This window comes from Vespula vulgaris, chromosome 3, assembly GCF_905475345.1.
Source record: "Vespula vulgaris chromosome 3, iyVesVulg1.1, whole genome shotgun sequence".
Lineage (NCBI taxonomy): Eukaryota > Metazoa > Arthropoda > Insecta > Hymenoptera > Vespidae > Vespula > Vespula vulgaris.
The window spans coordinates 9,605,249-9,631,888 of record NC_066588.1 but is presented as its reverse complement, the minus strand read 5'-3'; the positions used below and the strand labels follow the sequence as shown (position 1 = coordinate 9,631,888).

Below are 26,640 nucleotides of genomic sequence, written 5' to 3'. Positions count from 1 at the left end.
TCCAGAATTTTTCATTTCATTTTAAGCTGTAAAGAAAGAGAGATCTAATATCATGAGTGAATATAAGAAATTAGAAGAATCGTATAAATTTTTCAGATATGCCAATTCAGAACCAGGCGAAGAAGTAGTTATTTCCGGATTTGCTGGTAGATTTCCCGAATCTAATAATATGGAAGAATTGAAAGATAATCTTTATAATCGCAAAGATTGCATCACCGAAAATTGTCGTTGGAAACTAGGTAACGAATATACTAATTTTATGTAACGCAGTAAACTAATTAACGTTAATATCATTTTATCATTATATTCCATAAGATCATCCAGAAATTCCAAAGCATACCGGCAAAATCAACAACATTGAGAAATTCGATGCATTTTTTTTTGGGACACATTTTAAGGAAGCTCATACGATGGATCCTATGTGCAGAATGATGCTCGAACATACTTACGAAGCTATAGTAGATGCTGGATATAATCCAGAGGATATTCGTGGATCAAAGACAGGTGTATTCATAGGTACATGTTTTTTTGATTCCGAAGCAACATGGCTCCACAGTAAACTTCAGGTACGTGAAATGATCAAGGAATCAGCATATAGATCATCAATTACTTATGCGGATGGACCAGACAAAAAATACTACTTTTTGAATGTAGACAAATGGCTTTGGAATCACGTGCTGTAGCAGAGACATGATGGCTCAAAATATTTCATTTTGGTTGGGTGTAACTGGACCGTCTTCTCTGATTGATACAGGGTGTAGTTCTAGTCTTTACGCAGTGGAACATGCTTATCGGGCTATACGTAGTGGACAATGCGATTATGCGATCGTTGGTGGATCAAATCTTTGTCTCCACCCATATGTGTCACTACAATTATCTCGTTTAGGTATTGATTATAGTAAATTGTGCAGAAAATTTTTTCCATTTCATGTAATTATTATATTTATTTTAATTAACTTTATCTAATCTAATAAACTTTATCCCTGACAGGAGTGTTGAATCAGGGTGGTCGTTGCAAGGTTTTCGACGATGACGCAAATGGTTACACCCGTAGTGAAGGTGTCTCTGTAGCATTTCTACAAAAAGCAAAAACTGCTAGGAGAATATATGCTACGATTATTCATGCTAAAACGAATTGTGATGGTTATAAACAAGAAGGAATCACATTTCCATCTAACAAAATGCAAAGTACTCTTTTTAAAGAATTCTACAAAGAATGCAATGTATCAACGGATTGTATTTCTTACATCGAAGCTCATGGTACGGGAACAAGAGTCGGAGACCCTGTAGAACTGAATTCAATAGATCAAATTTTCTCTAAAAATACCACTAAATCTCTTAAAGTTGGTTCCATTAAATCGAATATGGGACATACTGAAGGAGCTAGTGGAATTTCTTCCATTGCTAAGGTAAATATTGTTTGAAATACAAGGTAATACAACTATTCAAACACTTCCTTATCTTCGATATTTTATTATTAAAGTTATTTAGAATTTATATATCGAGTTTTAATTTTATGTATAATTGTATTATATATTATGTTCATATATTTGTTATATTTGAATATTAATATTATCCATCCACAAATATATTTAGATACATATATATACATATATATATATATATATATATATATATATATATATATATATATATATATATATATACACATATATACTAATATAATTATACACATTTTTAGGTGATTATATCGATGGAATCAGGCCTAATACCACCAAATATTAACTTTCATTCACCACGCAAAGAAGTTATAGAAAGACGAAACGAGGTTGTTACGGAGCCAACTCCGTTAGATGGTGAATACATAGCCATTAATTCTTTTGGCTTCGGAGGTGCTAATGCTCACGTTTTACTCAGATCAAACTCAAAAATGAAGCACAATAATGGATTGCAAGATGATGATTTGCCTAGACTTGTAGCTGTTTCAGGACGTACGGCAGAAGCAGTTCAAACCATATTAAATGAGGTATGCAAAAAGATTGAACATACTTCTTGATAGAAGAAATAAAAATACAACTTGTTAAAATCATAAGAATAAAATTTCAACATTTTTCTCTATAGATCGATAACAGATCGCTAGATGTCGAATTTATTCGCCTTCTTCATGATGTTCATCACAAGGCAATACCGGGTCACTTATATCGAGGATTCACGATAACTGATCTTAAACCATTCGACACCAAAGTAAGGGAGATTGAATGCTTTTCTGGTACTAAGAAGCCAATATGTTTCGTCTTTACTGGAATGGACTCGCAGTGGCTCAAAATGGGTATGAAAATTATTACCCTAATATTTCTAGGAAAATAATGGAGTCGTGAATTTAATTATCATTATAAATATTAAGTTCATTGTATTTTATTTGAATTTATTAGGTCAAGCTCTGATGAGATTACCAATATTTGCAAAATCAGTAGAAAAATGCAACTCCGTGCTAAAGTCGCATAAAGTCAACATTTATGAAATATTGACTGGAAAAGAAAATAACTTGTTGGACAACATCTTGTATTCGTCCGTCGGTATAGCTGCCGTTCAGGTAATATAGGCTTATATACAATCACTTAGAAGATTTTATACATTCGGTAACATCTGAAAATGAGGAAAATATTGTACAGATCGGCTTCGTGGATCTTTTGACTTCAATGGGAATTCTACCGGATTATATAATCGGATATTCTGTTGGTGAATTTGGATGTGCATACGCAGACGGAAGTTTGACAGCGGAAGAAACGATATTAGCAGCGTATTTCCAAGGAATATCTGTAATAGAAGCAAAAATACCGTATTGCTGTGTGGCACTGATAGGACTTGGTCATAAAGATATAAAAGATTTATGTCCGAAAGATATCGACGTCGTGTGTCACAACGGACCCCATAGTTCAACGATTACCGGACCAACCGAATCTATGAAAGCGTTTATTAAAAAATTACGGGTTCGTTTGAAGACAATGAGGATACAACCAATAATAAGAATTGTATAGATTGCTTCTTTCACAATAAATGATGCAATATTTTTGTTTCGTAGACAATGAAAATTGATGTGAAAATATTATCGGAAAAAAGAATACCATATCATAGCCGTTACATCACTACAGTCAAAGTCAATCTTTTGGCAAATTTAAAGAACGTGATACCAGAAAGAAAATCTCGAAGTCGTAAGTGGTTGAGTACATCAGTATTATGCAACCAGTGGTCGACTTCTAGTGCACAATTTTCTTCCGCTGAGTATTTTACGAATAATTTATTGAGACCTGTTTTTTTCGAGGAAACTTCGGTCTTTGTACCTAACAATGCTATTTCCATTGAAATTGCTCCGCACAGGCAACTACAAGAGATTCTTCGCCAATCATGGAAAACGTTGGGAATGAATATTACGTTAAATCTGCGTGATCCCAAAGATAACTTGAAAAGTATTTTGCAGGGATTAGGGAAACTGTTTAATGCTGGCTTACAGTTTGACCTTGCTAAATTATACCCGTTTGTAGAATATCCAGTCAGTCGTGGTACTCCAATGATATCTTCACTTATTAGGTAAGAATTATGTGCATGGAAAAGAGTTAATAATTCGAAAATTTGTTGAAATTCCTGTCTGTCAGAAATTCAGTGTCATACCATGTTCAGGTGGGAACATTCATACGATTGGTTCATAACAGATTTCAAAATGCATGAGAAGCTTATAGCCGGGGAAAGAATGGTGGCGATCACCATAGCGGATGAAGGTTTCCAGTATATAAAAGGTCATGTCATTGATGGCAGAAATTTATTTCCTGCAACAGGACATTTATGTTTAGTATGGGAAACATTCGGAATGATGATGGGACAGCTCTACACAGAAATGTCTATTGTTATGGAAAATGTTAAAATCAATCGAACTACTGTCGTCCCCGAAGTGGGAAAAGTCGAAGTAATAGTCATGATTCAGAGAGGTAATAGCTTCCAATCATGTATAAATTATTTTTCAAAAAATTGAATATATGACAATCAACAAATGTATAGGTAGCGGTAGATTCGAAGTTGTCGAAGGAGATACTGCTATTGTTACTGGAAAAATACGTCTTGTAACGAACTTATCGAAGGAGAAAGTACCTCTTGATGTGATTAATAGAAACATTGACGTTAACGATGAAAAAGAAGAATTAGACGAAGGAGATATCTATAAAGAGTTAAAGTCACGTGGATATCAATATAGCGGTCTCTTTCGAAGCATACGAAGTGTTTCTGTTTCGAGAAAGAAAGGGCATATCGAATGGAAAAAGAATTGGGTAGCATTCATGGATAACTTGTTGCAGATGATCATCTTCAATTTAGATTCTAGAGATTTAGTTGTGCCGACTGGAATTCGAAAATTGGTAATAGATATTAACGCTCATCAACAATATCTTCAAAGTGTGACAAACAAAGAAAAATGTAAAAAGAACATTTATTACTTATAGAATGTGAAGTAATATATGATGTACTTATTTGTCTGTCATTTAAAATGCCTATTGTTTGTTTCAGATGTACCTGTACAATATTATAAAAATATTGATGTGATTGCTGCGGGAGGTGTGGAAATTCATAAAGTTAGAGCTTCTGAGATTGCTAGGAACAGATCTGTATATGATCCAATTATCGAAGAATATAAATTCACTGCTTATCGTGACAGAAAGATTATGTCATTACAAGAGATATTAACGTTATCTATACTTATCACACTTGAAAATATACCTATAATGATCAAGATGAAGACAATCGAACTTGTTGACGATAAGGACAATATCTCCACCGAGGAACTCGTCTCTCCAGTGATCTTGGATATTTTAAACAATTTGTCTATGGTGGAAGTTAACGTTAATGTATTTGCATCGAGAAACAAATTGGAAGATATTCCTAAAGGTGTCATTGTTGCAGAACCAAATATGATAGAAACGGATGACATCGCTTCATTCGCTATTGGATGCGGTTTGCTGACGAATGGAGAAAAGAACAGCTTGAAAAAACTTCTAAAATTTACAAAAAATGGAGCTTTTCTTTTATCCCGTGAAAAAAGAAACATACCATTAGACCTATCGATTTTGCAGAAATTTCAATTACGTATAGTTTTAGAAAAATGTACATTCGAAGAATCTTGGATACTTTTAAAAAAGATAAATAAAATCCCGGAACAGACCATGATTGTTAACGTTCAGAGTAATGAATTTAACTGGTTGCAAAAAGTACAAGCTGTACTTAAAAGAAAAGAAGAAGAGGATATCAGCAACACGAGAGTCATACTCGTTGAAGAAGGAAACTTGGAGTCGGGTCTCTTAGGATTCATTAATTGCTTACAGAAAGAACCAGGTGGCAACATCTTCCGAGCTGTTTTAATTCAAGATCTTCAAGCTCCGAAATTTTCTTTGAAATTACCATTGTTCTCTGAACAACTGGAAACGGATCTCGTTACTAATGTTTTACGACCAGGGAATGTTTGGGGATCATATAGGCATCAGCTACTTCCACCTCGCGAGCCGAAACTCTCGTATCACGCCATTATTAATCAAGGGGTATGAGTGAAAATATTTTATCAAATTATGAGTAGCATACAATAATAAAAAAATACTTTTAAAAAGGTACGTGGAGATTTAAGTACGATACGTTGGATTGAAGGATGTATTACGAAGGATTATCAAAATGAAGATCTTGTTAGTATCCACTATGCATCATTGAATTTTAAAGATGTGATGTTATCAACCGGTAAAATAATACCAGGAGAAGGAAATAGAAAAGACATAGATTGTGTAATTGGATGTGAATATAGTGGTAAATGTATTAGTGGACGTAGGATTATGGGAGTTAACCGCAACAGGTAAACTCATGAACCAAATCATTATCAAATCTCGTACATAAAATATTAAAAAATGGAAGTAAATCAAATAAATAATATTTTTTTTAGATGTTTATCAAATCTTTGTCAATTGGATGAAAGTTTTTCTTGGACTGTACCTAATAGTTGGAGTTTGGAGGATGCAGCGACAGTACCGTTTGTATATTGCACATGCATAGCTGCACTTTACATTAACGGAGAAATGCAGAAGGGTGACAAAATCCTTATCCATGCTGGTTCTGGTGGAATAGGGCAAGCCGCAATTAACTTAGCCCTTCGTGAAGGCTGTGAAGTCTTTACTACGGTCGGTTCCCTAGAAAAGCGTAAATTCATTAAAGAGACATTTCCTAGTATCGATGATTATCACATTGGAAATTCTCGAGATACTAGCTTCGAAAAAATGATTTTGCAACAAACCGATAGTGCAGGTGTAGACATCGTGCTGAATTCTTTGGCGGAAGATAAACTTCAAGCGTCTCTGCGTTGTTTGGCCCATAGAGGACGATTTTTAGAAATCGGAAAGTTCGATTTTGCAGCTAATAATGAAATAAACATTAGAATATTTATGAAGGGTATTAGTTTTCATGGTATAATGTTAGATAAAATTATAAACACGAACGACAAAGTCAAGAACGAAATTAGTTCAATATTCAACATACTTCTGAAGGAGAATGCTATCAAACCGATAATTAGAACTGTCTTCAGCAAATATCAAGTGGAGACAGCATTTAGATTCATGGCAGCTGAAAAACATATGGGTAAAGTAAGTTCAGGTTCTTTGTCGGAATATAATTTTGTTTTAACAATTTAGATTGTAATCTGAAATCTGTCGTATATAGGTCCTTATAAAGATCCGCGAAGAGAACGAATCACTGAATACACCCATTTTTGCTGAACCTTTTTATACATGTATTTCCCACAAAAGTTACATAGTTCTTGGTGGCTTGGAAGGTTTTGGTTTGGAACTAATCGATTGGTTAATTCTTCGAAATGCTCAAAATATTGTGATTACTTCGCGGAATGGCGTAAAGAATGCTTATCAGCGCATGAAAATCAAATTATGGGAATCATATGGCGTGAATATTATGATCCTTTTTGGCCTCGATGCGACTAAACGAAAAAACTGCGAGCAGATGTTGAAAACCGCGATGGATACTGGTCCCGTCGATGGCATATTCAGTCTTGCACCTTCTATGAAAGGCAATATTTGTCGAAACCACATGCCGCAGACTTTTGAGGAATCTTTCAAAGGGAAAATGTGGGCCATAAAATATTTGGACGAGATGACTAGAAAGCTTTGTCCAGATCTACGACACTTCGTAGTTTTCTCTTCCGTCTCGTACGGAAGAGGAAATGCCGGACAAACGAATTACGGTATGGCTAATTCCGTTATGGAAAGAATATGTCAAATAAGAGTGGAAGAAGGTTTGCCTGGACTAGCAATACAATGTGAAGCGATTGGAGACGTCCGTCTTCTTAGTGATATGCAAAATGATGATAAAGAACGTGTTATGGGTAGTATCCTACAGCAAGAAATAACAGCTTGTTTAGAAGAATTGAATAGATTCTTAGTACAAGATAAATCTGTAGTTTCTAGTATCGTAATTGCTGAAAAAAGTACTGGTAACCATGTGAATAATGTTGTAAATGCTGTCTTAAACATTATGGGTATGTATTGTCTAATTTTGTTATTATTGATTTTAATAATTTTATTTATGCACATATATTTCTATGATAAAACTTTTCTTGTTTTTATTTTAAATATATGAATTCTTGATTGCAGGTATTAATGACTTGAAGAATATCAGACCACACACTACTTTGGCTGAACTTGGCATGGATTCTATAATGGCTGTTGAGATAAAAGAGATATTAGGACGTGAATTTGAAATATATCTCACGACGCAATATATTCGAAGGTTGAATTTTGCCAAATTAATGGAATTAAATAATAAACCGACAGATAATAGTAGTACTAAAGATAGCAGAAGAGAAGAAATATTAGCTAGTAGAAAAATGTTGATGCAATTGTTTGGCGAAAATCTCTCTACCGAAATAACTATTCCGCTTAAAACTAATCCAGAAGAAGGTCGGAAAGAGATATTTTTTCTGCCTGGAATCGAAGGTTATGGTAGTGTTTTCAAACCATTAGAATCGAAAATTAAATCACCAGCGACTTGTTTTCAATTGGCTGCGAATTGTGAATTAAAAACTATTCCAGCTATGGCCAATTTATTTCTACCGGTATATTCTTTCTGTACAATATAATTTGTGATTATATCGAATATTCCTGAACGTTAAATATTATTTCGTACATTTTTACATATTATAGCATATATTAGGGAAACTTCAAGATCGAAATGACTTCATATTAGTGGGGTTTTCATTTGGATCGCTCGTAGCTATTGAACTCACCCGAATGTTAGAAACCAAAGGATTTAATGGCCGGCTAATATTGATTGACGGGGCTCCTCAACATATGAAAACGCTTATACAGCAACAATTGCGTTCGTTATCACAGGAAGATCTCGAAAGCAACGTTCTACTGGTTATATTGAACGCATTTACGTCTATTAATAGTGCAGAGGTTTGTCCTTATTTTCTAAAAGATATTGTTCTTTTTTTATTTTTCGTAAGTTTCATATTAATTTGCGAACATTACCTTACAGCTTGAGATTGAATTAAAAAAGTGCAATACGTGGGATGAAAAAGTAAATGCATTCTTTAATGTTCTATCTCCTGAGCACAGGGTATTATTTTTGAAAGCGAATCAAAAGAACGCTATTCTTTCACTTTATGTGAGGTTGCAAGCAGGTATGGCATATAATCCAGAACCAATGCCATATATAAGAACACCTATTACATTGTTCAAACCCCTGTTACCATCAGTACGAAACGCCTCGTATGATTATGGATTACAGAATGTAAGTTTTAAAACTTCGTATAGATTATGAAGATTACAGTTTATTTGAAAATGCTGTTATTTTTAGATTACTGAAGCCAAAGTGGATGTACACGTTGTTGACGGCGATCATGTCACGATGTTAGAAGATATGAAAATTGCAATGGCAATTAATGATGAATTGTTCGACGTTGCTGAGGGATTTTAAAAAAATCTAATGAAAGAAAACTACTGAAAATGAAAATTATAAAATTAATTTATAGTGTTCGGGACATATGTACTATTGATTCCGATGATATAAAATGGATGATAAGATGTTTTAATGAAGCTTATAAAATATTATATATAATGTGAATGGAGAACTATACAAAGAAGAATTAACAAAGCAGGAATAGATCTGAACACTTCTATGTTGCTGCTTTAGGTCAAATTCTCGATCAATCTTAGCTTATTTATGTGTACTTTTGTTAGTAACTCTGAAACAATGAGTTCTTGAAAAAGTATAGCATATAGATGTATCTATATGTAGATATATTTTTACACTTATAATAAAATTTTCTGGAATTTGACTTTTTTTTATTTTGTTTCTTGTCGGAGATTAGAAATTTGCAAAGAAAGAATATTTTTGCAATTTTTGGAAAACTTTTAAGCTATTATGTATGTATGTATGTATATATATGTATATATATATATATATATATATATATATATGTATATATATATATATATATATATATATTATACATGTAAATATATATTATATATATATATAGTATATATATGTGTGCGCGCGTGCACACACACACACACATATATATGCATAAAATATGAATTTGATTTTTTATTATTAAATAATTTCTAGAAAATATAATATATTTTTCACTGGATAATATTGTTTAATTGTGGATGAACAACGCCATTCATATGAAAATTTGTAATCATATTAATACAGCGATATAAAATGGTATAACGTAAATCAGAAATGAAAATCAGAATGAAAATAATATGTTCCTTTTTTCTTTTTCTATCTGTAACTTAATTGTACTGTCACTTGTGCCGAAACTCATCTATAGTACGAAAATTTCCAAAAAAAAAACGTAACATTCACTCTGTATGATAAACTTCAGATTTGCAATTAATAAATATCTACCTAATTACGACGAGACTTCCTTATTATTGAAATATGACGTCACACTTCAACAGAATAGAAAGACAGGAAATCCAACGGTTAAATATATTTATTTCTTATTTACATAAATTTAAAACGAACAGTAGCATAAGGTGTACGATTGCGTTAGATAATGAATTCTTTGAACAATAAACATTATTATAATAGAATATTCATCAGAGGCGATTTGAATATGAATCATAATGAATCATAATGAAAACATACAAATAATGTTATTTTCTGCTCTAATTTCTAAAATATATATTGCTTGGGAAACCGAAAAATATAAAAAAATCATAAGTAAATAAGAAAAACTAGAAGTACCGTACAAATTCTTCCGATATGACAAACCAGAATCAGACGAAGAATAACTGTTATATAAATGTTGTAAATGTTATAGAAACATAGAATATCAACTTTATCTGACAAATTCATTCATATATTAAAATAAATAATATGCATGGATGACAGTATTTCATACTTGATCAATATATGAAAAGCAAATTTTAAATAACAAGCAATATATTACCTTTTCCTATATATAATACTCATGAAGAAACTACGCAGCACTTTATAATCGTTATATCGGTAGAGCTTATTCCTGACTTACTATAATACTAGTGTATATTGATTGAATCTTATAATCTTACCAATACAAAATATCAGTCTGATTCATATGTATTTACATGGAAGATCGCATTATCGATCGAAGGAGTATAAGAATTTTCTCCCATAGAAATTCATTTTTTCCCTTTATCGCCTTTATACTCGCAATTCTAAGTTCGTTTAAGGAGCATCATTTATTAGAAAGGTTATCATCGTATCTTTTGATGGGTTGGATTAATGTACGGTGAGATACGTATTCTGGAATATGTCATGTTCAACGTTACTTATTACAATATTAAGGAGAGCGATTAGTTGTGTTTTCTTTCCGAATAATCATATAGACGGTAGTTCTTCTCTTTGCATCTCTTGTTTACATAACTCTCGGAAATATTCAACCAACATCACTTTCCTTTGTAATGAAATTTTCTGGCATTTTAGATCCATTACGATCGCACTGAGAGCATAGTTTAAATATTTTTCCAAAAGAAACCTTAAGAGACTTCAATAACAGAGTACAAGAAGTGTCTTAAATTTTTAAGAACATATTAAGTTAATAGTGTTTCAACCTTCCAATAGCGTGTTTTAAACAGTTTTTTCAGAAAAGTTAACATTCCAGTTTTCTTTTATTAGAGAATTTTGTTATAATAAACAATGTGCATAATGAACAAATGATACAGTCGATGCTGTAGTATTTTCTGTATTGTCCCGAATCCAACTGAAAATATATTAGCAAATATCTGCGTTTGCACATCGATCAATCAATATTTATAAGATTGAAACCAGTTACTTCACGAAGCACATCTTCAACAAATGGCGATCGAGACCTCTTTGATATAATTCGGCCACGAAAAACGGTCTATAAAATGAAGTCCAATTTTATTTTTATATTCAATTTGCTTACTACAACTTCACTCTATGGATCTCTCAATACGTAGAGTCACGAGAACGATACAGTTTAACCACCGAACAATCGCGATTTTTTAACAACTGAAAACATTTCAAGGCTTTCGCCAGACATTAGCTACCGATACATAAAATTATCCGTTATAATAAAGCTTCAATTTATTATCGTATTTTTATTTATGTATAATTCACGCGTTAGGATAAAAATATAATTAAATAGTATAATATAATATATGAACGTTATTATTAAACGCTATCAATTCTTAAAATCTCGTATTAAGCATAAGAGTCGCCCAATTCACTGAAAAGTGTACTGCTCTTTCGTGTTATTACGAGTTCGATGAATTATTACGCAACCCCAATATAAAATTTGCAAATTTAACATAAACAAGTCTTCCAAATTTAACAAAAATGAAGACGTATCACATCGCACGGAAATAATATCCAAATTCGTTCAATAAACGTATTCTTCTTAGTACTCTGACGTATTTCGAATAGATTGATTCGTTATATATGTCTATTGAACATATTTCACGTAAAGAACGGATAGAGTGCGATGGGGATATGATGATGGTTGATTCGATATATTTCTCTTCTTTTACAAATTTCGTCTATGTGATTTAATGCGTGAGTCCGAGAACAGTATGGAGATATTCAATTTGATTTGTTAATTATAATTTACAGATAATTAGTATATAGTTTACATAGTTATATTGCAAATATAAGCAGAAAGATTTGAAGGCCATACATGTTTTCTTTGATGATAAAATTATCAGTATTATGGATGTTATTGGATAGAAATACAGAATATTTATTGAAATTATCATGCGATCACCTATACATATAAACACTCTCAGAAATCTATTTAAGATTTTAATTATCAAATATCTATCGTAATATGATGAAAATTGATTATTTTATTATGGAATAATGCTATTTCATTGCTAGCAAAATATGTCGTTTGCATCTTAATGAAAAAATCTGTAAACTCAACCGGAAATGAAAATATGTAGATATTCTTTTCCTACATTTTCTTACTTTTAAGTTAATAAGTTTTAAGTTAATTACTTCTAAGTTAAATATAACTAGTACCGGTCAAAATGGTATCTATGTAGGAAAGCATCAAGAAGAAATGATACATATTATTATACACAATTTCGCATTAATACGTAAAACGAATTATTATATTTAACAAGAAACAAATTAGGTATAAAATTTAGATTTATAAGCTATCTTAAAGAAAATAGCAAATTATCCGGGACGTCCCTGAGTAACCTCTTCTTTAAAGCCAGACAAATATTCCTTGCTATATGGAATCCTTTCAGTACATGGAAACGACTTATTCGCTCAGAGTTCACTCCAAATTCGTTTAGATAAACCAGTGATTATATTTTTTGTAAGATACAAATTTAAAATATTGAATTACCAAAATATCTATCGTAATACTAAAAACTTTGAATTCTCTGGGACACAATATTGTCGATCTGTTCCCGAAACTAAATAGAGAAACAGGTAGTCTAAAAGTTAGTTTTAAATGCATTTTCTTTTGTATAAATGTCATTAAGTATTAAGAGACGTTATTGGTTGCGTCAATTAATTTTTTACAAGGAAATAATAATAGCTCCGTAAAAAGGAACTTATTGTTTTCTATTTTATAAGTTTTTGTTCCTCGATTATTTATTTTTCTATTTTTTATATTTTTTAATTTCTTCTCGATTTCTTTGTGATAAATTACGATTGCATTCAGTTTTAGTTAAAAATATCCGAATTTGCATGGAAAAAATGCATTCATATCGAAATGATAAGAGTGTACACTATTCAATAGTTCTCTAAATAAAACGCTTTTCTGCCAAATAATGAGTCACTAACTCCATTGCTTGTATCGTTACGGGGTTGCAATTTCAGATCAATTTCTTTTGTTTTGAAATATAAAAAATTAGTTTATAAAATCTGGACATTTTACATAATCGGAAAACACACCGCTGAATTTTTTGACCATTTTTAGAAAATCCGAATGTTGCAATTATTAAAAAATTGGAAAGTTTGAAAATTTTATATTTATTGAAATATTGTTCATACATTGATCAGGCTTATATTTTCACTTTTTTATAATGTTATAAATATCAATGTATACTGCTCGTTTAAAATGCATATTTAAAATTATCTGTTATTAAATGCCTATCGTATGAAGATAAAACTTGATTTTCTTGTCATTGAATAATGCTATTTCATTTACGTACTTCCAGTGGAACGAATAATCATCTTAATAATTTACAAGTAAAAATATGGTTAAGTTCGATAGAAAATGGAACTGTGAATGTTTTTTTCCTATTTATTTTACGTTAACTTTTATGTTAATTGGACAATTACAGGTCAAATTGTTATCTGTGATTAAAAAGTTTCGGGACAAAATGGTACATATATAATACTTTGAAAGTCAAAATTTAAGATTTCAAGTAATCAAAAACTTATCGTATTGCAACAAAATTAATATGCTTTATCATCGAACAATGTCGTAGTATTACGTAATATGAATAGAAAAATCGGTTAGTTAATATTAATTTGAAAGATATGCATTTTAATTTGAATAGATAGTATTTAGTGGAAAAAAATTCATTCGAAATGTTAGTTAACGAAATTGTCGGGGGATGCATAACACTTATATAAAAAGAGACTCGTTGATAAAGATCAGATATTGAAAAAATACTTAAAATATCAATTCAGAATACTTTATTCCATTTGGTGTAGTATAAAAAGAAAGATCAAATATCATGAGTGAATATAAGAAATTAGAAGAATCATACAAATTTTTGGATATGCCAAATCAGAGCCAGGCGAAGAAGTTGCTATTTCTGGATTCGCTGGAAGATTTCCCGAATCTAATAATATGGAAGAATTGAAAAATAATCTTTTTAATAGCAAAGATTGAATCACCGAACAAAACTGTCGTTGGAAACCAGGTATCGATTATAAATAATTTTATGTAACGTATTAAGCTAGATAACTTTAACATTTTTATCGTTATATTTCATAAGATCACCCAGAAATTCCAAAGCAAACTGGCAAAATTAACAATATTGAGATATTCGATGCATTATTTTTTGGAATAAACTTTAAGGAAGCTCATACGATGGATCCTATAAGTAGAATGATGCTTGAACATACTTACGAAGCTATAGTAGATGCTGGGTTTAATCCAGAAGATATTTGTGCACCAAAGACAGGTGTTTTCATAAGTACATGTTTCTCTGATTCCGAAACAACATGGCTCCACGGAAAACTTCAAGTACGTGAAATGATCAAGGAATCAGCATATAGATCATCAATTACTTATGCGGATGGACCAGACAAAAAATACTACTTTTTGAATGTAGACAAATGGCTTTGGAATCACGTGCTGTAGCAGAGATAAAAAGGCTCAAAATATTTCATTTTGGTTGGGTATAACTGGACCATCTTATGTGATTGATACAGGATGTAGTTCAAGTCCTTACGCAGTGGAACACGCTTATCGGGCTATACGTAGTGGACAATGCGATTATGCGATCGTTGGTGGATCAAATCTGTGTCTCCACCCATACGTGTCACTACAATCATCTCGTTTAGGTATTGATTATAGCAAATTGTACAGAAGATTTTTATATTTTAATCTAATTACCATGATAATTCTAATTCTTAAACTTGGTTATCTCTGGCAGGAGTGTTGAATCACGATGGTCGCTGCAAAGTTTTCGATGAAAATGCAAATGGTTACACCTGTAGTGAAAGCATCTCTGTAGCATTTCTACAAAAAGCAAAAACTACAAAGAAAATATATGCTACGATTATTCATATGAAAACGAATTGTGATGGTGCTAAAGAAGAAGGAATAACGTTTCCATGTAACAAAATACAAAGTACTCTTTTCAAACAATCCTACGATGAATGCAATGTATCGACGACTTGTATTCCTAACATCGAAGGTCATGGTACTGGAACGAAAGTCGGTGATTATGAAGAACTAAATGCTATAGATCACATTTTCACTAATTGTAGAGTCAATCCTCTTAAAATTGGATCGATCAAATCGAATATAGGATATACAGAAGGAGCCAGTGGAATTTCTTTCGTTGCTAAGGTAAACATTGTTTGAAACACAAGGAGATACAATTAATCATCAATTTTTATATCTTTGATATTTTATTATCAAAGTTAATTAAAGTTTATATATCCAGTTTTAATAGTATATATATACATATATATATATATATATATGTATATATACATATATATATGTGTATATATATATACGTATATATATGTCTATATATATATATACACATACATATATATCTGTATAATTATATATATGTATTTATATAATTGTACACATTTTTAGTTGATTATATCGATGAAATCAGGCCTAATACCCCCAAATGTTAATTTTAATATACCACGCAAAGACGTGCAAGCATTTATGGAAGGGCGATTAGAAGTTGTTACCCAACTAACACTGTTAGACGGTGAATACATAGCCATTAATTGTTTCAGCTTCGGAGGTGTTAATGCTCACGTTTTACTCAGATCAAACTAAAAAATAAAGCAAAATAATGAATTGCTAAATGATGATTTGCATAGACTCGTTGCTGTCTCAGGACGTACCGCAGAAGCAGTAGAAATCATATTAAATGAGGTATGCAAAAAGATTCAACTACTTTTTAATAGAGTAAATAAAGAAACAATTTGTTAAAATCACGGAAATAAAATTTCCACATTTTTCTCTATAGATCGATAACAGACGTCTAGAAGTCGAATTTATTCGCCTTCTTCATGATATTCATCACAAGGCAATACCAGGTCATTTATATCAATAACGATAACTGATCTTAAACCATCCAACACCAAAGTAAGGGAGATGGAATGCTTTTCTGGTACTAAGAAGCCAATATGTTTCGTCTTTACTGGAATGGACTCGCAGTGGCTCGAAATGGGTATGAAAATTATTACCCTAATATTTCTAGGAAAATAATGGAGTCGTGAATTTAATTATCATTACAAATATTAAGTTCATTGTATTTTATTTGAATTTATTAGGTCAAGCTCTGATGAGATTACCAATATTTGCAAAATCAGTAGAAAAATGCAACTCCGTGCTAAAGTCGCATAAAGTCAATATTTATGAAATATTGACTGGAAAAGAAAATAACTTGTTGGACAACATCTTGTATTCGTCCGTCGGTATAGCTGCGGTTCAGGTAATATAGGTTTATATACAACCACGTAGGAGATTTTATACATTCGATAACATCTGAAAATGGGGAAAATATTGTACAGATCGGCTTCGTGGATCTTTTAACTTCAATGGGAGTTCTACCGGATTATATAATCGGATATTCTGTTGGAGAATTTGGATGTGCATACGCAGACGGAAGTTTGACAGCGGAAGAAACGATATTCGCAGCGTATTTCCAAGGAATATCCGTAATAGAAGCAAAAATACCGCATTGCTGTGTGGCACTGATAGGACTTGGTCATAAAGATATAAAAGATTTATGTCCGGATGATATCGACGTCGTGTGTCACAACGGACCCGAAAGTTCAACAATTACAGGACCATCCGAATCTATGAAAACATTTATTGAAAAGTTACGGGTTCGTTATAAGCCAATAAAAATCCAACCAATAATAAGAATGGTTTTGATTGCTTCTATCGTAACAAATCATGTAATATTGTTGTTTCACAGACAACGAAAATTGCTGTGAAAATATTATCGGGGAAAGGAATACCATATCATAGCCGTTACATCGCTACGGTAAAAGTCAATCTTTTGGAAAATTTAAAGACAGTGATACCAGAAAGAAAACCACGAAGTTGTGAGTGGTTGAGTACATCAGTATTATGCAACCAGTAGTCAACTTCTAGTGCAAAATTTTCGTCCGCCGGGTATTTTACAAATAATTTACTGAATCATCTACTTTTCGAGGAAACCTCGCACTTTGTACCTAATAGTGCTATTTGCATTGATATTGCTCTGTATAGGCAACTACAAGAGCTTATTGGCCAATCATGGCAAACAATGGGAACAAATATTTCGATAAATCTGTGCGATCCCAAAGATAACTTGAAAAGTATTTTGCAGGGATTAGGGATACAATATAGTATCGGTTTGCAGTTTGACCTTGCTAAATTGTACCCATCAGTAGGATATCCGGTCAGTCGTGGTACATTAATGATATCTCCACTCGTTAGGTAAGAATTATTAGCTTCGAAAATTATTTAAAACGCATATAAAAGTTCCATATATATATATATATATATATATATATATATATATATATATACTATGTTTAGGTGGGAACATTCATATGACTGGTATACAACACATTTCAAAATGCATGAGAAGTTTACAGCCGAGGAAAGAATGGTGGCGATCTCCATAGCAGATGAAGATTTCCAGTATATAAAAGGTCATGTCATTGATGGCAGAAATTTATTTCCTGCAACAGGACATTTATGTTTAGTACGGGAAACATTCGGAATGATGATGGGAGAGCTCTACACAGAAATCCATTGTTATGGAAAATGTAAAATTCAATCGAACTACATTAGTCCCCGAAGTGGAAAAAGTCGAAATAATTGTCATGATTCAGAAAGGTAATAGCTTCGAATAATAAATTATTTTTCATAAAATTCAATATATGATCAACACATAAATAGGCAGCGGCAAATTCGAAGTTGTCGAAGAAGGTGCAACTATTGTTACTGATAAGATTCTATTAGTAATATCGAAGGAGACAATATTGAGTCATATAATAAAGAGAAATATTAACAAGGAAGAAGAAGAATTAGATGGAAAAGATATATATAAAGAATTGAATTTACGTGGTTATCAATATAACGGCCTCTTCCGAAGCATACGCAGTGTGTCTGTTTCGAGAGAGAAAGGACATATACAATGGAAAGGGAATTGGGTAGCTTTCATTGATAATATATTCCAGATGAAAATCTTCAATTTAGATACTAGAGATTTATTTGCGCTGATTGGAATTCAAAAATTAGTAAAGGATACTAATGCTTATCAACAATATCTTCAAAGTGTGACCAGTACTAAAAAATGTAAAAACAGTTACCATCAATGCAATGTGAATTAATACTTGGAATTCTCCATTATTCGTTACTCATAATCTCTGTTTTTTATTTTAGATATATTTTTGTACAATTTTTCAAAAATATCGATGTGATTGCAGCGGTGGGTGTGGAAATACATAAACTTAGAATTAGTAAGATTTCCAGAAAGAGACCTATCAGTGATCCAGTTATCGAAGAATATAAATTCATCGCTTATCGTGACAAGAAGGAAACATCATTACGAGAAATATTAACGTTATCCGTGCATATCACTCTTGAAAATATACCAATGTTTAAGATGAAGACAATCGAACTTATTGACGATAAGGACAATATCTCAACCGAAGAATTCGTCTCTCCAATGATCTTGGATATATTAAATAATTTATCTATAGTGGAAGTTAACGTTAATGTATTCACATCGAGAAACAAAGTGGAAGATATTCCTAAAGGTGTCATTGTTGCAGAACCAAATATAATAGAAACGGATGACATCGCTTCATTCGCTATTGGATGCGGTTTGTTGACGAACGGAGAAAAGAACAGCTTGAAAAAACTTCTAAAATTTACAAAAAATGGAGCATTTCTTTTATCTCGTGAAAAAAGAAACATACCATTAGACCTATCAATTTTACAGGAATTTCAATTACGTATAGTATTAGAAAAATGTACCTCCGAGGAATCCTGGATACTTTTCAAAAAGACAAATAAAATCCCGGAGCAGACCATGATTGTTAATGTTAAGAGCAATGAATTTAACTGGTTGCAAAAAGTGCAAGCTATACTTGAAAGAAAAGAAGATGAGGATATCAGCAACACGAGAGTCATACTCATTGACGAAGGAAACTCGGAGTCCGGTCTCTCAGGATTCATTAATTGTTTACAGAAGGAACCTGGTGGGAATATCTTTCGAGCTGTTTTAATTCAAGATCTTAAAGCCCCGAAATTTTCTCTGAAAATACCATTTTACTCCGAACAACTCGAAACGGATCTCGTTATAAATTTTTTACGACAAGGGAATGTTTGCGGCTAATATAGGTATCAGCTACTTCCATCTCGCGAGCCGAAACTCACGTATCACGCCATTATTAATCAAGTGGTATGAATGAAAATATTTTATCATATTATTAGTAGCATACAATAAAGAAAAAATATTTTTAAACAGACACGCGGAGATTTAAGTACGATACGTTGGATTGAAGGAGGTATTACAAGGGATTATCAAAATGAAGATCTTGTTAGTATTCATTATGCATCATTGAATTTTAAAGATGTGATGTTGTCAACCGGTGAAATAGCACCAGAAGAAGGAAGTAGAAAAGACGTAGATTGTGTAATTGATGTGAATATAGTGGTACATGTATTAGTTGACGTAGGATTATGGGAGTTAACCGCAACAGGTAAACTCATTAACCAAATCATTATCAAATCTCGTACATAAAATATTAAAAAATGGAAGTAAATCAAATAAATAATATTTTTTTTAGATGTTTATCAAATCTTTGTCAATTGGATGAAAGTTTTTCTTGGACTATACCTGATAGTTGGAGTTTGGAGGATGCAGCGACAGTACCGTGTGTATATTGCACATGCATAGCTGCACTTTACATTAACGGAGAAATGCAGAAGGGTGACAAAATCCTTATCCATGCTGGTTCTGGTGGAATAGGGCAAGCCGCAATTAACTTAGCCCTTCGTGAAGGCTGTGAAGTTTTTACTACGGTCGGTTCCCTAGAAAAGCGTAAATTCATTAAGCAGACATTTCCTAGTATCGATGATTATCACATTGGAAATTCTCGAGATACTACCTTCGAAAAAATGATTTTGCAACAAACCGATGGTGCAGGGGTAGACATCGTTCTAAATTCTTTGGCGGAAGATAAATTTCAAGCATCTCTGCGTTGTTTGGCCTATAGAGGACGATTTTTAGAAATTGGAAAGTTCGATTTAACAGCTAATAATCAAATGAGCACTAGAATATTTATGAAGGGTATTAGTTTTCATGGTATAATGTTAGATAAAATTTTATACACGAATGACAAAGTCAAGAACGAAATTAGTTCAACATTTAACATATTTCTTAAGGAGAATGCTATCAAACCGATTAATAGAACAGTCTTCGACAAATGTCAAGTAGAGACAGCATTTAGATACATGGCAACTGGAAAACATATGGGTAAAGTAAGTTGACATTCGCTGTCGGAATATACTTTTGTTTTAACAATTTAAATTGTAATCTGAAATCCCTCTTATATGTCGTAGGTCCTTATAAAGATCCGCGAAGAGAATGAACCACTGAATACACCCATTTTGGCTGAACCTTCTTATACATGTATTCCCCATAAAAGTTATATAGTTCTTGGTGGCTTGGGTGGTTTTGGTTTGGAACTAATAGATTGGTTAATTCTACGAAATGCTCAAAATATTGTGATTACTTCGCGGAATGGCGTAAAGAATGGTTATCAACGCATGAGAATCAAAATATGGGAATCATATGGCGTGAATATTAAGATCCTTGTGGGCCTCGATGCGGCTAAACGAGAAAGCTGCGAGCAGATATTGAAAAGCGCGATAGATTATGGTCCAGTCGATGGTATATTCAATCTCGCGGTCTCTTTGAGAGATAGTATTTGTATAAACCAAACACCCCAAACTTTTGAAGAATCTTTCAAAGGAAAAGCATGGGCTACAAGATATTTGGACGAGTGGACTAGAAAGCTTTGTCCAGATCTACGACACTTCGTAGTTTTCTCTTCTGTCTCGTGCGGAAGAGGAAACGCCGGACAAACGAATTACGGTATGGCGAATTCCATTATGGAGAGAATATGTGAGAAAAGGGTTGAAGAACATTTACCTGGATTAGCTATACAATGGGGAGCAATTGGAGATGTCGGTCTCGTTGCTGACATGCAGAATGATGATAAAGAACTTACTATCGGTGGTACCTTACAGCAAAAATTATCATCATGTTTAGAAGAACTGAATAGATTTTTGGTACAGGATAAATCTGTAGTTTCTAGTATATTAGTTGCTGAAAAACGAGCAGTGAGGGATGTGAATAATGTTGTAGATGCTGTCTTCAACATTATGGGTATATATCGTCCAATTAATATTGTTATTGATCTTGATGATTATACTGATGTACATATATATCTATGATAAAACGTCTTATATTTATTTTCTTAAAAGTCCGTATTCATGATTGCAGGTATTAATGACTTGAAGAATATCAGACCACACACTACTTTGGCTGAACTTGGTATGGATTCTATGATGACTGTAGAAATACAAGATATATTAGGGCGTGAATATGAAATATATCTCACGACACATCATATTCGGAGCTTAAATTATTCCAATCTAATGGAAATGAATAATAAGCTGACAGATAATAGTAATAGTAAAATTGGCAGAAAAGAAGAACTATCAGCCAGTAAAGCCAGTAGAAACATGTTGATGCAATTATTCAGTGAAAATCTCTCCACCGAAATAACCATTCCTCTTAAAACTAATCCAGAGGCAGGTCGAAAAGAGATATTCTTTCTACCAGGAATCGAAGGATATGCTAGCGTTTTCAAAACATTTGAATCGAAAATTAAGTCACCTGCGACTTGTTTTCAATTAGCTGCGAATTGTGAATTAAAGACTATTCAAGAGATGGCCAATTTATTTCTACCGGTATATTCTTTCACTACAAAAAAATATGTGATTAGGTTGAATATTCCTGAACATTGCATACTAATGTCGTATATAACTTTGTATACTACAGCACATATTAGAGAAACTTCCGGATAGAAATGATTTCATATTAGTCGGATTTTCATTTGGATCGCTTCTAGCTATTGAACTTACGCGGAAGTTAGAAGCCAAAGGATATAATGGCCGGCTAATATTGATTGATGGGGCACCTCAGCATCTTAAAACTCTTATACAGCAACAATTGCATTCGTCATCACAGGAAGAATTCGAAAGCAATATTTTGCTTGCTACATTGAATGCATTTACATCTATTAATAGTACCGAGGTTCGACCTTATTTTCCTAAAAGACATCTTTTCTTTTCTTTTCTTCGTAAGTCTCATACTAATTTTTCCATATTACTTTGCAGCTTGAATTTGAATTAAGAAAATGTAGTTCGTGGGATGAGAAAGTGAATGTATTTTCTAATATGTTATCTCTCGAACAAAAAGAATTTTTTTTTAAGAGGAATCAAAAAAATGCTATTCATTCTCTCTATGTCAGATTGCATGCAGCTTTGGAATATAACCCAGAACCAATGCCATATATAAGTGCACCAATTACATTGTTCAAACCATTGTTACCGTCTGTACGGAATGCTGAATATGATTATGGATTGCAAAATGTAAGTTTTAAAACTTTGTATAGATCATGATATGAATTTACTTGAAAATGCTGTTATTTTCAGATTACTGAAGCCAAAGTGGATGTTCACATTGTTGATGGCGATCATGTCGCGATGTTAGAAGATATGAAAATTGCAATGGCAATTAATGGTGAATTGATCCAGTTTGCTGACGGATTTAAAAGTGATCTTAAGTAAAATTAATAAAAATGAAAGTAAAAAAAATAATACATTCTGTTAGTGACTTATGTATGATTTGTTTCGATGATCTAAAGCGGATGACAAAATGATATAATCAAGCTTATAAAACATATATAATAATAATTATAAGGGGTAACATATCTAGGTAGCTGCTGTAGGACGAGCTCTCAATCGATCTTGGATTACTTGTACGTACTTTTAGCAGTACTTCCTATCTTCTTGAAATAGTATAGCGCATACATGTACACGTATATATATGTATATATGTATATATATATATATATATATATATATATATATATATATATACATATTTATATAGTTATAATATAATTTTATCGTGCTCGATTCCTTTTTATTTTGATGCTTGTTCTAGATTATAACTTTGCAATTAAAGAGAAAAAGCTTATAACACGATCATTGATTTTCATATATATGCTTGAATATGTTGTGTTTTGGTTTCATGAAATAATCGATTGCTTCCTTTTTTTGCATGCGTAAGCCGATATACAGATTTTTCCATTCGCTCTTGGAAATGCGTTTCTTGGTGTTCACATGAATAAGCCGCAATAACTCTATCAAGCATTTTATTAAGCTTTTGAAAGTTTTTCTGTGTTAAAAATAAGAAAATACGTCTTTAGTTATCTCCAATTCTTCATTCTTTACATTTAATAAAAATGAGTTTGTCATTTACATTAACCGTTATCGAATCAGATTTTTTTTTAATTTCGCGTAAAGATCGAAAAAAATTTAAAACGTGCGCGAAGTTTAACAGACTAACATTTAAATAATAGCATATTTATTTAAACATAGTTAAAAACGTGCAATGGTTGTCTGTTTACATCAACTTTTAACTAACTTTGATATTTACTGAATTAGTTATCTTTTGCATTACGATGAGTAAACATTGAGATTCTCATTTTCCGTATGGCTAAATTTAAATAATTTATAGTTTCTTTGACTTCTTTTTTTACACAATCTTTCATGTATACGGAATACTATAAGCCGATATTTAAACAATAATATCTTCTTTTAACGAACATATGAGTCATAACACGCCTTACATCTACTATAATTTGACTTAATAATTTAATAGAAATACCTAATACTTTAAGATTATGGTGCAATATTTTAGATGATAATACATCTTTTGGTCTAATCATACTGGTCTGAAATTTATTTTTTTTTGTATTTGATGTTTCGCGCAACACTTTTTTTTTCATTTCTATAGACGAAGCCTACTTACCAAGAGACTTGATGATTGGTTGGAGTTATTTACCTGAAATGAAGAACTTGGAATAAAATTTAAATATTGTCGGAAAATTATTCAGATAAAATTGATAAATGAAAGATACTATTCCACCAATTATATGTGTATCGGTCGCAATAAACATACATTTGTCACTCATAGTATAGGACACGCAAAGCTTGACTTCTCTTATTAAGGTTTTGACGAGAGCGATCAGTTGCGTTTAGTTTCCGAATAACCGAATAGATTATTGCTCTCTCGTTTGCGTTTGTTATTTACACAATTTCTCTATCAACACTATTTATCTGTGTAATGAATCTTTCCTGCTTTTAGATGTATTACAATGCAAATTTATTTAAATATTGATATAAAATATACATAAGAAGGCACATGGTTTATATTATTTTATCTAATCGCTGTCTGTATATCGGAACATTTTCACTTCAGTTCTATGCTCTTTATTTTTCGCTCTGATTGTCTCTCTACGTGGCAATATCGAAACATTTTAAAAATATTATTAACTTGTGCCTTACGCGCAAACTACTATCAAAATATTGAATTTCAAAATTGATATGCTGCTATGTACAAAAACTGACAGTACAATTTTTGTGATGAACTTTATGTCAACGATACTATAATTTTCAAGTTTTCTGACTCGAAAAGTATTCAATAAAAAAATGTTTTATTAGAATATTTTGAAAAACTCTAGAAATACGCTAAAAACTTAAAAGCCAGCATTTCTCCCTATACAAAAAACTCCATCTATACGAAAACGAAACGAGAACTGGATCTCTTTAATAAAAGACCAAGCAAAAGTTATGATAAATTATTTGTGAAAAGTATTTAATAATCTAATAATTAATAATTTAAAAAAATAATTAATAAAGTAAGTGAAATTCCCACAATATTATATTAACTACTACAAAGGGTATAAATAATTGATAAAGAAAAAATATAATTTTCTTACTTTACGTCAGATCACACATATATATTCTTGTTACACAATATCTTTTGTACTCTTTGTATTTACCTATATATTCTCAGAATTTATTCTTTTTTCATATTAGGCATACGATTATCTGCAACTTACATATTATATCTTAGCGTACTTATTTATTTCATACTACTTATAATAGTAATAGTAATAATAATAATAATAATCATCATCATCATCGTCATCATCATCATCATCATTATTATTATCATCATCATCATCATTATCATCATTATTATCATTATCATTATCATTATCATTATCATTATCATTATCATTATCATTATCATTATCATTATCATTATCATTATCATTATCATTATCATTATCATTATCATTATCATTATCATTATCATTATCATTATCATTATCATTATCATTATCATTATCATTATCATTATCATTATCATTATCATTATCATTATCATTATCATTATCATTATGATAATAATAATAATAATGTAATAAAACGCAGTAGTCCAAAAATACATATTTTTCACGTTCAGTATTCTAGTTATCATTTCGTTGTACCGTTATTTATGACCTACATACTTTTATTAAATTTTTTAAAAATATTTTTTCATCCAGAATGTTCGAGCAATTTTTAAAAAAATTTTGATAAATCGAAAACGTTTCTTATTTTTCGCTTTTTTTATAATTACATTCAGGTCATTAATTAAATACATTCAGGATATGAAAGCATCCGGATAAAATGGTATATACTTTCTGTACGATATAAATTAAAAATTTTCTATAATGAAATATCTATCGTATTACATAACTTGACTTTCTTATCATTCAATAGTGCTGATACATTTTCTAACCGAATTAGAAAAACAAGCAATTCAAGGTTTAGTATGATATGTATTTACTTTCATTTGAATAACTTAGCAAAAAGTCTGATCAAAACATAGTAGGCTGCGTGTTATATTTTCGAGAAGAATATTTTCGAGAGATATGAACCATTGTTATAAAAAGAGAATCATCGCTAACGATTTCAGTAATTATGAAAAAGTATGATTAATTCCACTTTCAGTACAATTTTCTATAATCTATTTCACGCGGAGAAATAAGAAATAAAAAAAGAACATGAATAACTATAAAGAGGCAAAACAATCGTATTCTTCAGATATGTCAAACTAGATTCGGGCGAAGAAGTTGTTATTTCCGAATTCGCTGATAGATTTTCAGTATGCAATAAGGTGGCAGAATTGGAAGATAATCTTATAAATTGCAATGCATTGATAACAACGGTCGTTGGAAACTAGGTGTCGATATACTAATTTT

General features: G+C 31.6%; 2 protein-coding genes across 2 annotated transcripts; both read left to right on the top strand.

Moving 5' to 3' along the window:
* On the top strand, nucleotides 1–23,337 carry LOC127062155 (fatty acid synthase-like). The gene is made up of 19 exons (XM_050989898.1): nucleotides 1–239; nucleotides 316–566; nucleotides 655–886; nucleotides 991–1,409; nucleotides 1,703–1,987; nucleotides 2,083–2,290; nucleotides 2,394–2,554; nucleotides 2,634–2,951; nucleotides 3,044–3,549; nucleotides 3,640–3,944; nucleotides 4,015–4,425; nucleotides 4,516–5,540; nucleotides 5,607–5,842; nucleotides 5,930–6,623; nucleotides 20,810–21,638; nucleotides 21,756–22,225; nucleotides 22,317–22,571; nucleotides 22,655–22,909; nucleotides 22,973–23,337. Exons 1-19 carry the CDS (start codon nucleotides 53–55, stop codon nucleotides 23,105–23,107), a joined length of 7,182 nt encoding a protein of 2,393 aa, XP_050845855.1. The 5' UTR covers nucleotides 1–52; the 3' UTR covers nucleotides 23,108–23,337.
* Nucleotides 17,359–19,743, top strand: LOC127062157 (fatty acid synthase-like). Its single transcript, XM_050989902.1, has 4 exons — nucleotides 17,359–17,668; nucleotides 17,771–18,073; nucleotides 18,137–18,535; nucleotides 18,623–19,743. Exons 2-4 carry the CDS (start codon nucleotides 17,995–17,997, stop codon nucleotides 18,658–18,660), a joined length of 516 nt encoding a protein of 171 aa, XP_050845859.1. The 5' UTR covers nucleotides 17,359–17,668; nucleotides 17,771–17,994; the 3' UTR covers nucleotides 18,661–19,743.
* Nucleotides 23,338–26,640: the final 3,303 nt, after the last annotated feature.

Coding starts and splice junctions, on each gene's coding strand:
- LOC127062155 (XM_050989898.1), top strand. CDS start 53: ATGAGTGAATATAAGAAATTAGAAGAATCGTATAAATTTTTCAGATAT. Junction 240..315: donor AAATTGTCGTTGGAAACTAG/GTAACGAATATA, acceptor ATATTCCATAAG/ATCATCCAGAAATTCCAAAG. Junction 5,541..5,606: donor ACGCCATTATTAATCAAGGG/GTATGAGTGAAA, acceptor ACTTTTAAAAAG/GTACGTGGAGATTTAAGTAC.
- LOC127062157 (XM_050989902.1), top strand. CDS start 17,995: ATGGAAAATGTAAAATTCAATCGAACTACATTAGTCCCCGAAGTGGAA. Junction 18,074..18,136: donor AATTGTCATGATTCAGAAAG/GTAATAGCTTCG, acceptor ACACATAAATAG/GCAGCGGCAAATTCGAAGTT. Junction 18,536..18,622: donor TGTGACCAGTACTAAAAAAT/GTAAAAACAGTT, acceptor TTTTTATTTTAG/ATATATTTTTGTACAATTTT.